The sequence below is a fragment of the Coccinella septempunctata genome, chromosome X (assembly GCF_907165205.1).
Source record: "Coccinella septempunctata chromosome X, icCocSept1.1, whole genome shotgun sequence".
Lineage (NCBI taxonomy): Eukaryota > Metazoa > Arthropoda > Insecta > Coleoptera > Coccinellidae > Coccinella > Coccinella septempunctata.
Window position 1 is genome coordinate 2,350,226 of NC_058198.1, and position 13,846 is coordinate 2,364,071.

The 13,846-nt window shown below is 35.5% G+C and overlaps 1 protein-coding gene across 1 annotated transcript; it reads right to left on the reverse strand.

Annotated features, from left to right (window-relative positions):
- Positions 1-1,895: 1,895 nt before the first annotated feature.
- LOC123321635 (zinc finger protein 184) lies at positions 1,896-13,397 on the reverse strand. The gene is made up of 2 exons (XM_044909349.1): positions 12,286-13,397; positions 1,896-7,365 (listed from the first exon to the last, which is right to left on the reverse strand). Exon 2 carries the CDS (start codon positions 7,322-7,324, stop codon positions 4,253-4,255), a length of 3,072 nt encoding a protein of 1,023 aa, XP_044765284.1. The 5' UTR covers positions 7,325-7,365; positions 12,286-13,397; the 3' UTR covers positions 1,896-4,252.
- Positions 13,398-13,846: the final 449 nt, after the last annotated feature.

The window sequence follows — 13,846 nt, forward strand, 5'->3', positions numbered from 1 at the left end:
TTATTTTTCGTCGAATTTGTGATTAGTTATGTTCTGACATTTATTGATCGGGTGAATACTTTAAAAAAGTGTGTATTTCCTATTTAAATGCTCAAATTCAACCATTTTTCGCGAACAGTGTGCATATATACGCCGAATTATATATGGTATTTTCTTTACTGATCGTCAACTCTGATATCTTACTGGACGAAAGAATAAAAGAGTTTTTATCCCCTCAATCGAAGAAGCACTCAAACTGTATCCTGAAATCGGTTCAAATAGAAAAAACACAGGGAATTGAATAATTTATTTTACTCAAATGAAGAAATATATTCACTAAATTATAAAATACAAATTTACTGATATTGATAAGTAAAATATTCTGACTAGATTTTTTTCTGTATTGGAGTGAATCAATACACCGCTCTATAAAAAACGTCATCATCATGTTAACTTAAAAAATTGAAAAAAGGAATAGAAAAAAATTTAAATGTGTATCACCAGAGATCACAATGCGTCATTATTAGATACATTAATTCTGTTGGGATTAAAATTCGGCAAATTATAGAAAAATGTGACCAATCAACTGATAGAGATACCTATACTATACAACAATAATGCTCTTATATAACTTTTTATTATACATATTCATTAATAAATAAATAAAGATGTAATATGAAAAATATAACGGAATGTACTGTATGACTGAGAATATATCCGGGACGAAAACAAATTCAAGTATTTTGATTCACCCTCTCCACGGAAAAAAGTACGAAAAGTGACTAGTACAAGGACTACAATAAATTCACTACATCAATGAATATTAAAATATAGAAATGTTTATATAAATATATATGTATATGTTACATTATGCGCTCATGGTATAATAATAAGTTTAGATTTCAACGAAAAATATGTATTTGGGAATTGTTTATATATGGCTTGAAATTTTCAACATTACCCTGCTCTCCTATGGCACTTTCAGCAGAAACTAACCGAAACTTCTGATTTGGGGGAATGGAATGTATTGCCAATAAATTTGGGAAATAGTAAAAAGGAATGATGAAGCTTTTTTTCAAAAACATAATTCCTACAATTATTGAGAGATGAATACTTAAAAGTATTCCTCGAATATCTTCAACTGAAAGTGCTTTAGGTTAATGTTGGATATATAATACAAAACACCAATTCTTTTGAGACATCTTCTCAACCCAGATAACATACATCTTTTTTTATATATAACTTAAAAAAAGCACATTCCTCTAACGGAATCAGTAGGTCTTTCAAATATAATAACACAGAAGATTAGCTAACGAAATATAGAACCCGTATTATAAACATTCAACGAAGTTTTGTCGAGTTTCGTACCTTGAGAATTCTGGAACATTTCTCTACGAACAACTTATAATTAACATGGAATATCTGCAAGATACGAGCCACGATTTTGATTTTTTGCTCATTTATACTAGTCTTAACCTAGTGTTGCCCTTTCTACTGTTTCGTACATGGCGGACAAAGTGCAAATGTCTATTCAATACATCGCAATTCTTTCATATGACGGGATAATTCATGCTTCTCCACATTTCCAAGAACCAAAGTTCATAATATACACGTTCGAGAGAAATTGAGCGAATAGATTAATGTGATTCGTGACTCACTACATGACCTAAAAGCATTAAAAAAAATCGATGCTGAAAATATAGAATTATTCGAATTCGGGGTGAATAATGAGAACAGATATTAATCGAAGAATTATTATTGGCTGAATAGGATAATCCTCTGCTAGAAATTTCCCAGAACGAATCAGAATGATCAAATATCAGAAAATTCAAATTGTTTTTGAGGGTAAATCCTGACCAACACTTAGGATTGGTAGGATGGTTGGTTATTTGGAATAATATTGAAATTTTAAATAAAATGACTTTTCTATTCTCTCGTCTCGAGTAAGGGTGGATGTTGGTTGTATTTTTAGTGGAGGCTACTTGGAAATGAGATCTGCATGAGAAATTTTGTAGACGACTATGACTATGTTCCTTTCATTTCAATAAAACTTTTCTCAAAATTAAACAGATTATACATTTTTCTGAGGTATACTCTTATTCACATTTAAATTCGGAATAGGAACTTGATTCTTTATCGTAGGACGACCTGAATTAAAGAAATTTCTAATGCGATGGAGGTGAATTTTTAAATGAATTTGAATTTTTCTCGATATTCTCAAATTTGAGTAGTTCTAAATTCGGTATTCAATTTCTTTCTATTCAACTATTGTTTACTGATTAACCGAAAGCTTCTAATCCAAGCAAATTGTCAAAACTAGTGGTCAAACAATAATTATATTTGTTTGAATGATAATTAGTGAAATATTGATTGTATAGAAATCACTGGAACAAGTGTTGAGATCCGTATTGAGAATATCGATCCGGCAGATGCATAAATTTGAAAAAATACAATTTCGGGGTTTTATTTCCCACACGGGAAAGAAATCGAGGGGAGAGAGTGTGCACGGCACGAGCGGGGCAGCTGTTTACAGAATTCGGGAAATGGGGAACGCACAATGGGACAAAAATTCTAAAGAAATAAGAAATTATTTGCATTAGGCCATAAATTTATGTGAAAGCCATTCGGATCCATGAACGAGTGTCGTCTTTTGTATTGGTCGAATTTAAATATGAGCAGGAGCAATGTGTGTAAAAAAATCCCCTATGGAACGGAACCGACCTGGACATAAAAGCTCTACTGACTTATAAATTGTATATGCAGAACAGTTTCATGTTAATCAGGAGCGTTGAATGCAATTTGTGCCATTTTCATCCGGCAGCTACACGGTTTTTCTGAATTATTTCGAGTTCGACCGATAAATAATATTCTAGAAATAATTTGATATCTTTCCCTTTAGTTCCTACTTAGATTGGAGTAAAGTTTTTATGCCCAAGTAATCCCATAGCTTGTGGAGGTTTATCATAAACAATATACTTATTTCATAGCACCCAGGTTGTTACAATATGAAATAGCAGGTCATTTGCAATTACTGAAGGCACACAGCTTATAGTATTTTAATTAGTAATTAGCAAAAGTTTATTTCAGTTTGTACTATTTCGATAACATTAAATAATATGTAGTTTTTTTATGGTTCTTATTGAAACACGATTGTTTCAACTTTTAAACTTATATAAACAACTCTGAAAATACGAAAGTTTCATGATGAGGGATTGAGGGCCTCAAAAATAGAACTTATCTAACAGTTGGTATAATTCTTTGTATAAGTAATAAATTTTTGCACAATTATGTATATGGAATCAGTTTTTGATGATCATTAGTGTATAATCCGCGAAACGGAATCATTTCTTTCATATGGATCATTACGTTGGACTACCGCTTTTGCATATAATTCGATTTTATTAAAGCACTGAAGAATTGATGAGGATTTTTTCACTGAATTCGGCTCTGTCGGAAAAATATCGATATTCTACTCGGGTTCAGTTTGTTTATTTGCATTATTTTATCGATTTTACGACTAGGAATGAAAAAAGAGAAACGTAAATATGGAAAAGTTTGATCAGTTGTAGTCCAAAGTAAAGAATTGTCGTCTAGTTCTATCAAGAATCATAATGGTAGATGCCTGGCTTAGTAGCAAGGGAGGTTCTTGATATAATACGGATATGGATCAATAAATGCATTTTGGAATAACAGTTTAAATGCAATGGCAGCAGTTAATCATAGCGGCCACTTAACTAGGTAGACTGATATTTTTCTCTTATCTGCTATTCAGGAACTGAAGAAAAATTATGGCCCAAGCCATAAACTATGATTGTACTCGTTTCAGCTAACCCTGAGTTGCATGGACTGGGTATGCGGTTTTAACTGACTGTTGAGCAAGCTACATCAAACAACTCAAAGACATACACACTAGTGAACCAATATTAGATATTATATCGAGAGATAAAATAGGAACTTCTTTAAACATCACCTAAAGCTTTCTATCATACAAAACATCAGTATCTCGATATTTTTAAATGAAAATCAACAGACTATATAGTATTTCACTCAGTCTTTCCGGTATTTGCATAAAAATATGTACTCATATGTTCCTCGTAATATACGAGGTCCCTTGCAAATATAGGAATACGCTTATTTATTACTTATGATTAAGTATATAAATCAATTGAAAAAAAAAATATTAAAAATCACAGGTGTCGTCAAATCGCCATCGATTGTTCGCTTAAAAAAATACTTCACATCTATGCAAACTATGTGTTGAACTGATTAGAGATTAGGCCGGGGTAAGGGTGAACGTTACCGATAGTGGGGCGGGTTGTTTCTGTAATACCGGCAAAAAAACAACTGCAGGAATGACATGGCGGTCGACTGCCTCCTCCTCCATCAAGAAAGCTTGCATGACGAACTTCGAATCGTCCTCATCGTTCGAACATTTTGGCAGGGCATATGTAACTGGCATTTGTGCTATTTTCGAAACGTCACTCAGCGACTGTTCCACGTCAGCAGTCAAATCCAGCCTACGCCATTTCTTCTTTTTTTTCTGTTTCGGGCAGTTTGTAACGTCCGAAGGTGTCAGTTCTTCACCCCTAACTTCTTCGTCCGGCGTCTGAGAAGCCTCCCTAGAAGCCTCGCTTCCATTCGATACACCTTGCAGGGGAAACAGGGGATGCTGTTTGAATATGTGATGTTGAAGAAGTTCGTTCTGGTAAAAAATTTGACCGCAAACGGGACATTTGAACTCCATCTTCCCCGTCTCGATAAGTTGTGAGTGTGAACGTTCGTGAACAAATAATAGCGGTAAGAGTGTTGTCGTAAAAGTGCACATGCTACACTGATAAATTTTCGATCCGTTCTCGTCCACGCCGAAAAGTGACAAAATATTATGCAGACCTAAATTGGACGTTACTGAATCCTGCCCACTGTTTGGAATTTTCAGCGTGGGGCTCTCGGTTTTGATTTGAGTTCTCGAATGTTGGCCAAGGTTCTGGGAGAGCTGTTGCTCCATATCAGACCATTTTTCAGCACCAGCTTGTCCGTGATCGTTCAAAAGATGAGCTTTCAACCATTTTGTGCTTCGAAATCTCCTACTACATATTTTGCAGACTTCGGTGAAGTGGGTGAAATATCGATGGCTTAGATCGGCCAAATCGTTGGGTCTAATTGCTGAATCCGACTCGGAAGTTGAGGATGTTGTGTTTTCACCTTCTGTCTTCTTAGGTTGTAGAAGACTAGCGCCATATTCGACGATACCGTGCGTATTATGCTTGTGCACTCTCAAGAAATATTTGCTGCAGAGTTCCTTGTTGCAAATATCGCAAACGACACCGCCAATTTGGGCTCCGTTTTCGATTTCTATACCATGCATCCTTTGCATGTGCGTTTTCATGAAGTACTTGTTGCAAAGTTCTTTGTTGCATATCTCGCAATAGCTGCTTGTTGGTGTTAGACTCACTGACATACGTCTCTCGGAAAATTGCATATTAGACGATGACATCCTGTTGGCCTTGTCTGCATTGAATTCCTCTTTGATATTATTCGCTTCTAAGCCCGAATGACACTCTACCAAGTGTTTCTTCAGTTGTACAATGTTTTCTACGTCCTTACCACACAAATCGCACATATTATTATTATTTGAACTGTTATCAGGGTCTACCACCGGTCTTTCGAGGTCCGCAACTTCATCCAACACTATACCGTGTTCGGTTATCATGTGAGCTTGAAGGAAATATCTACCTTCGAATTCTTTGTTGCATACGTTGCAACTAACAGACATTTTTTCCACTTTCAGTTCGTTCAACTGCAGTATCATGGTCTGGAGTTTCTTCAGATCTTCACTTATGTTTTCGCTATTCGAGGATTTCTCCGGTGATTTTTCTTGAATTTTGTTGTTTTCTTCCCCGGTTGATTCGTTTGTTTCTGTTACTTCTTTGGAATATAGTTTCGAATGTACACTAATATTGTGCAGCTGGGCTAAACTGGCGTTTTGAAATTTAATTTCACAAATATCACAACTTATATCTGATGGTGAGGTGGTTTTTCTCTCTGTATTAATTTGCTCTGTTTTGATGAGATTCAATGGGCTGGTTTGTATATTCGATTGGTTCCACTGGAATGAACTTTGTATATCGGATTTGTTATCCCTCTCGTCCGGCATCATGATTCCGTGTCGTTTCATTTTGTGAGTTCTGAGAAAATATTTATTACAATATTCTTTACAACATATTTCGCAAAAAGCCTTAGGATTCATCACTCCGATTTTTCTCAACCGACTGGATACGTCGGTGTCTTTGTTGAAACTGATTTGACCTGGGGACATTTTGCTAGTAGGAACATAGTATGAGCCCTCGTGATCACTTTTGTATGAGGTAGATTCGTTTTCGATAATTTTAGGACTGGCAGCCTCGCCATTTGTTAGTGCCTCAGCAGGTACCTTGTCGCTTCCGCTGTTCGAGGATCCGTTTGAATTCTGCAGATTATCATTGTTATCCTTCTCGTCCGGATTGGTTTTGTTTAATTGACTTATCCTAGATAATTTATTGGAAAATGGATTAGGAAACATATCACTGATGGTATTATTCATCATATTCGAGGTGATTTGGGATTCGTTTTTGAGTTGAGATAGTTGCATATCACTTGGCACTGTTGTGGGTAAACGAACGTAAGATGAAATCGTATTAGGAAAGGATGATTCCGACGAGGCCTCGGTATAAATGCCGTGTTTGTTCGCTTTGTGTGTCTTCAGGAAATATTTGTTGCAGAATTCTTTGTTGCACAGATCGCAGAAGGCATCTGGATTGAATATTTTGACGGGCTGCCTCTGCATCCCCTCCGACTGCGGGAACTGCGGCAAATGCATGAAGATCGAATTGGCGCTGTTGAGGGACCGAGCCATCCAGTCTTTGGTCTGGAGTTCGTTCATCATTTGCAACTCGTTTCTCGGATATTTCAGGTCGCGCATGGTCCCGTACGGATCGAAGTTTTGGTACTGTGGCTCCTTCTTCACTTCGGCCGACGAATGAGCTGAGGCGATATGACTCTGAAGATGGTCTAGGTAGTCGAAACTTTGTTGGCACACGGAACATTGCAGTGGTTCTGGTTCGGGCGAGGTCTCGGATTGCTTACCTTCTGACGGTGATTCTCCGTCCCAGTCGGCGGCCGATATCCGGATGGGGGTCGACTGTTTACGACGCTTCTTGCAGGAATACGGCGGTATCGGTGTGCTCAGGCATCGCTTGATCGGGTGATTGCTCTCGAAGTCGGATTCGCTGTTTGTGATTTCTTCTGACACCGACGAATAGACCTGATGTATAGGACCAGAAGTTGAAGGTAACGTGACGGATGTCATGACTTCGCCTTGAAGACGACATGCAACAGTTCTGAAGGCCCCTGGAAAGGAAAAAACAAGGAATCGGTTCAAATCCTGCTTTGTCGTGTTGATGTTGATATTGATATTCTTAACTACAAGCAGTTAAACACATCTCTTGTCCTATATACATGTATGGTGCAATTTCTCTGCTCATACTGAAAGAAAGAGATAGAACGATCTGTTTTGTCGAACCTATTGTCGGGAATTGAAGTGAATTGGGTTTTTTGCGGAGAAGAAATGAAAATCTAGATATTTGCTCGGAAATGTGAGTGATAATTCCATCACACCCTATCCCTGCTAAACATAACAATGAAGAAATTCATGCGGTAGATTATTGAATTATTACTTCATAAAAAATTTGAAAATTAAAGGTGTGTGTGTGTGGATTTTGCGAAAAAGGTAGTGTACCATCAGTATTACAGTATATCGCGATATCCGAATATTCTATGAACAAAACTATCGAACATGGGCATGGAAAGTTCTTAAGAAAAAACTTTTTTTCTAGTAAAAAGAAATTCTCCGACTGGTTTTCGATGTTAAATGGTGGTAGACACAATTTCTGACCTTTCGGGATCTGTGTCTATACCATTTAACTTCGAAAACCAGTCGAATCTGGAAATTTACTACTATTATTATATTTTATTACCGATTATTTATTCATATGGATACTCGAAGATCAATGTCAAAAAATCTGATAGAAGGCCATTTCAAATATCCTCTATCCCTGACACCAAGCGAAGTTTCTGCCACAAAGTGTTGACGAGAGAATTGTATTTAAGTAAATAGGGATGAATCATCCAGTGCCCTCAATTGATATACTCCCCTTTAATATTTTCCTAGATTCGTACAGAAATAGGAACACTTCATTCGGTATGAGGGAAACGAAAGTATTAATGACGGAAAATGTACCCACAAATAAGGGAATGGTATTAGGAAAAGTTCAGATAACGAGCGTTCAAAGATATTTGACATCCAGTAGGCCTTTATGGAATTTTTAAAATAACGTTTTGTGTCGTGTTTAGCACCACTCTATTATTTTCAGACTGAACATCTCAATAACATTAACCTCTATATGTGAAAGAGGAAAAACTCTTAGCTCATTCTCGGAAAATCCGAGAGGCTAACTTGATTTTCATCATATGTGGAAGGTAACTGAAATTTTCATATTAAAAGCAACCTTCAAGTACAGAATATAACTCATTAGAATTCCACACAGCCTAAATGAGACCGAATATTTTCGAACGCGATTTTCAATTTTCTCAGCCATGCAGAAAAAATCATAAAGATTATTGTCAAGACTGATAGAATGACAAAATAATTTTTCATTATTTGTATAGACAGAGAAAAATCACCACCTGTTTCGAAAATTTGGGTTTTGATTTGGGGTGTGACAGCAGTCATATTTATTTTAATAATTTCTTTTTCACACAGGGGACTTTTGTACATAATAAACACAATGAAGTAGTAGTAACACAACAAAATTTCAAAAACACCTCAGCTATAAGTTTGACAAGAAAAGAATGAGTAAATTTTACCTTATCACATGGGAATAACTCCGTAATTTCATTAAAATGAAAAAAACAATAAAACACGAAAGAAGATATTCTTGAATTCAAGGCACAACCTGTCTAATTCACTGAATGGCAAACATCACATTTCGTAGTATCGATAATACATGTCCATAACACACCGCCAACAGTAGTGCACAAAACCAAGTGCGAGAACGCAAAATAACGTGGAATAGGGTAGAATAGGAGCGTGTCCAGAGTTATCAATAATAGAATCCCCACCAAAATTTATCCCCTCTTCGGATTGCATCTCAATTGGTTCATCAATTTGGGAGTTTCAAAATTCGATAACGCGTTTGTATTGGTGGATTTTTTGAATAACTTATGTTTGGGCGAATAGGGCACAGAATTGAAAATGAAAAAAATTAAGACATTTGGTTTGACCCTATCGAGACCATACCAACTCTCAGGTGGAAAGTAATCTAAAAAAGTATTGTAATAATAAAGAAATGGCTTCATCGATCAATATTATTGGATTTCTCAAAATTGATTTCCACTTGCTTTTTCCGTTCGAAATCGGTTCTGAACTACCATATACATAAATTTGTAACAGCCATCAAAACGTACAGAATATTGACTAAAATGACTCAGATGAAGATATACATCCAGGATAATTTAATAGGAATTCTATTCGAATCAGGACACACTGTAAACGCGTAGATGTTAGTAGAAAAAACATCAATTTGACATCGTTGAAGCAACCTCAAAAAATATTCATTTATTTCTCCATACAATTTCGTGTCGTATGGAAGTTAAACAAAGGAACGACGATTTTTATTAAATTGTAGGGCTTTCGTCTATACTTAAAGGGGCGACCAATCATTTTCCCCATTAAAACGTAAAAGTTTATTGATGTTATCAAGTAGACACAACAGAATACTCTATTTCCCTTCGCTAATAATCCATGAAACGATAATAATAATTTGTATATTTAATGCGAAAATGTCGAATTCATATCGTTACAACTACCATAATCTTCGGACTATCTCAATGGAAATTAATTTTTAACGAAGCGCCAGCATAATGACAATTAGATCCAGAGTGGAAAAATAAAAGCAGGTTTCCGATGACAGTGCTTTTACGTATTCAGTTTTGACTTTCTCACGTTGTTTTGACGCGTAAGGACAAAGGAGGATTAAAAAAAAACATTCTCTTCTCGGAAAATTGAGGATATCGATCGATACTGCTAAATCGGGAGTTGAAATGCGTTTTATTCGAATTATATTCATTCACGACCGATTCGCAATGATAAACACAAAGAAATTGAGGGGTTTAGGATTTTATTCTGAAGGTTACATGGACACTTTTCGATTTGAAAGGTTTTGAGGAATTTGTGCGCTTCTGATTTCGAAGACATGGAAGTCTAGTCGGTTGAACCTCAAATAATCAATATATCAATAGATTTATAATAAAGGGTGGAACTGAGTCATCGCAATCAAAACGAAGGCGCTTCGAATCTCTTCGGAGAGATCTGATATGACATCTTGAAATATATATACACCCATAAATATTTTTTTTTTGGAAAATCCTTGAGATTCGTAACGTTTTCATCCCAATAATGTTGGGCCGGATCCAATTGAGCTACATAAATACAATTATCTATCATAATTATCCGATATAGGAACTTATTGAACCACATTGAGTACCTAAATCATAGATTATACCGGTATCCACGAAATCTCATTAAAATTTTATTACTTTTTATTATAATTCATTATGAAAGGGGTTCCTCTATTGTTATCACAATTCCATATGGTGGATTATTTCATAACAGTTATATCAGGACCATAAGGTTTAAATTTGAAAAAATAAAACTGATATACCATTATCGCGTTTATTGATTTGCTATTAATTTTATCTAGCATAATCTACGACTGATTCCATATTCAACTGTAAAGTAAAAATGTTCGTAAATAGAGATAAAAATAATGGCAAACCTGGAAAATATATTGATTTTATAACGTTGCTCGTTACCCTTTTCACAAAATATTTTTTCTTTTGTGTTATTCGAACACAATCGCCCCAAAATGATATCATTCTTCAAAGGAACAATCTGACAATAATCAGCATTTTTGTGATTGAAATCGAACAATGGTTTATTGAAAAACGATATAATAAAATTCCAACTGAAATCAGAATTTCTTGAGAATATAAACATTCTTTCTTTTCGCAGCAATACTCATAGTTTGTTTTTTTAGTTATCGAATGAATACCCTGCCATACACGCGTATCTTTATATTGTGAGGTAATTTTCACTCGTACATAGATTTTCCAATCGTTCAGTCATAAAGCTCGAAATAAAATGGCGCTCGAATTTGAAAATAAATGAAAATATGAGGAATTGACGGTGCATGTTTCATGCAATCCAAAAGTGAGGCTACTCGATGTACAATTTCTGTTTTGATTCAAAAATATCCATCGGATGAAAAACAATAACACCGATGAAGGGAGGTATAATGACGAATGAAAATATAGCTGCTCACCGGAGTATAAGTAGGGTGAGTATATTGTGCGTTCAGATGCGTGTGCCTTGCCGATCAATATATCTCCCACACAACTAGACCAGTGGTCAAATAAGTCGGCCGGACGCGCAAGTTTTATTTCATTTCAAGATACCAAGTGACACGCCTAGTATAATTCATCATTTCTAAAATATTTAATATAAAATATAAATATATCATTTCTAGACGTATTTGTTGACAACAATTTTCTTCATTTGTCTTCGATCGTACATTCGAATATTACCAAATGAAATATTCAATAATTGATAACTGCAAATTCTTGACATATCAATAACAAATGATGCGGTTTTTCACCTGACACTGAGAACATTTTCAATGATTAGGTTTGAAAAATAAACGGTGCTCAAACCACTTACTACGCAAATGTGGCGTAGAAAAGGAAGGAATATTTATCCCCAGCACGTGCATTTTAACCTCTGCACCTTTGAAAAAGATATAATTTTTTTTCAAATATATATAATGGTATATGAGGCTCCCACTAATTTTCCAGGCAGGGGCATTTCCACTGGTGCACAATGATTGTTTGCGTTATGAGCGCTTATTTCTTCATTCCATTATTTATGTTTTGAAAAGAATATCCCTAGCATCAGGATCACTGATTAGAGAAAAAATGATTATGTATCTAGCAAAAGAAGCGTAATATAGATTCGGGCAGCTTGTACGAAAGAGCCACAATAGACGAACGTATATGTCAAAATAATTATAAATGAAAATTTCAGAAAACAGACCTGAAGAATTCAATTATAGGAATCGAATAAAGGACGTTGATGAGGAAACAATGATAAATACGAGAAAATGTACGTTTTCATCGTGCATTTAAGCGAAAAAGCACACAAAATGCAATACTCACAGGGACCACTGCCGATTTTTACAAAATAGTCATTGCGGACACCTAGACTATACTAGCGCTTTCTACCCACTGTTAATCTATCGCAAGCGTCGGAAAACGACGCCGTGCGCAACTCGGTGAAATTAAAATGACAAAAGCCGCCATTTATTAAAGGAATGCGTCAATTTTTATGATTCGCAGTTATCGTAGATTGTATAAATTTTTAACATCACTCGATATTGTTCGGCCATTAATTGTATCAGGTCTGTTCATATCATGGGAAACAGAAAACGAGGGCGTTCATTATATTCTGGACACATTTTGAAAAGGCAAAGTTTCCTCTTTCAAAATTAAAAGACCAAAATTTGTCATTTTCTTGTTCAAACAGTCAAGTGAATGAAGCGATTCACCCTCTTCACAATGCTCATTTCAAACGAGATTTTTCGTGAGTGAAACTCATTTTCAATATTTCCAACAACAACGTATGGACGTCAGTTTCCTCTTATAAAATTCAGTTCGACATTGTCAACATTTGCCGTATGTATCGAAAATCTGGATTAAGCGTAACGAACATACGACCATGGTTTGCTCAAAGTTGAATAAAAGACGAGATTGAATCATTGTGATTGATGTTCCCAATGAATGGTCCACCCTTTCGTTGAAATTTCCCCTTTTACGTAAAATCCAACCCTCAATTTATAATAATTAGGTATTCTGATGCCATTTCGAGGCAGCTGCACAGATTCTATAAAGGGATTTGAGAAAATATTTTATTTGATAACGCCATTGACAGATTTATCTTGTGATCATAGGCCCCGTGTCATTATTGTTGATATTCGAACATTTCACCCTTTTGGTAGGATTAACCGAAATTTTATTTTTGTGGAAACTCGTTCAGCTGTCATTTAAGTCCCGAATATATTCGAGTCCTTTGAATCGCCAGAAACTGCGTTTTTTTTCATACTTGAAGTGATTAATTTCTGATTGGAAACGGTGACTACCTATCCCCTATTTTGATTTTGGTGCACGTGCCTCAGGCCACGGGTGTGATGTTGTGGAACGTGTACCTAGCGCAGTTATGTTGGGACTCTTTTATATTTCTACAATAGGAAGTATGGGGACATCCTTGAGGGATATTTCATGAAGGCATAATGGAATTCCCTATCTGGGATTAGTTAAATAATTCTGAATAAATTTAAAAAAACATCCTGATTATTTTATTGAAAACAATTAAATATAGAGGTCTAGGCAATGTTCATCATGAGTTCGGAGCTCACAATTGGATCGAATAAATAATATAACAGGAGATATCGCAGATTGAAATTTGCAATTTTAGAAAAATGCCATATAAACGATGAAAATCGTTAATAAACATAACCGTAGATAGAGATATCATACATATTCTGAAAGAGCAACACTTCTAGTTGAAAATCTGAAAATTTTCTCGAGTTCGATGCAGCCGTTCGGTCCTGACGATTATTTAATTGATTTCATCTTTTTGGAAATTTTTCGATAGTCACCTTTCGAGTGGATTGTCTCTCGATAAAACTAACCGTGGATGGAAATGTGATACATATTCTGA

Coding starts and splice junctions, on each gene's coding strand:
- LOC123321635 (XM_044909349.1), bottom strand. CDS start 7,324: ATGACATCCGTCACGTTACCTTCAACTTCTGGTCCTATACATCAGGTC.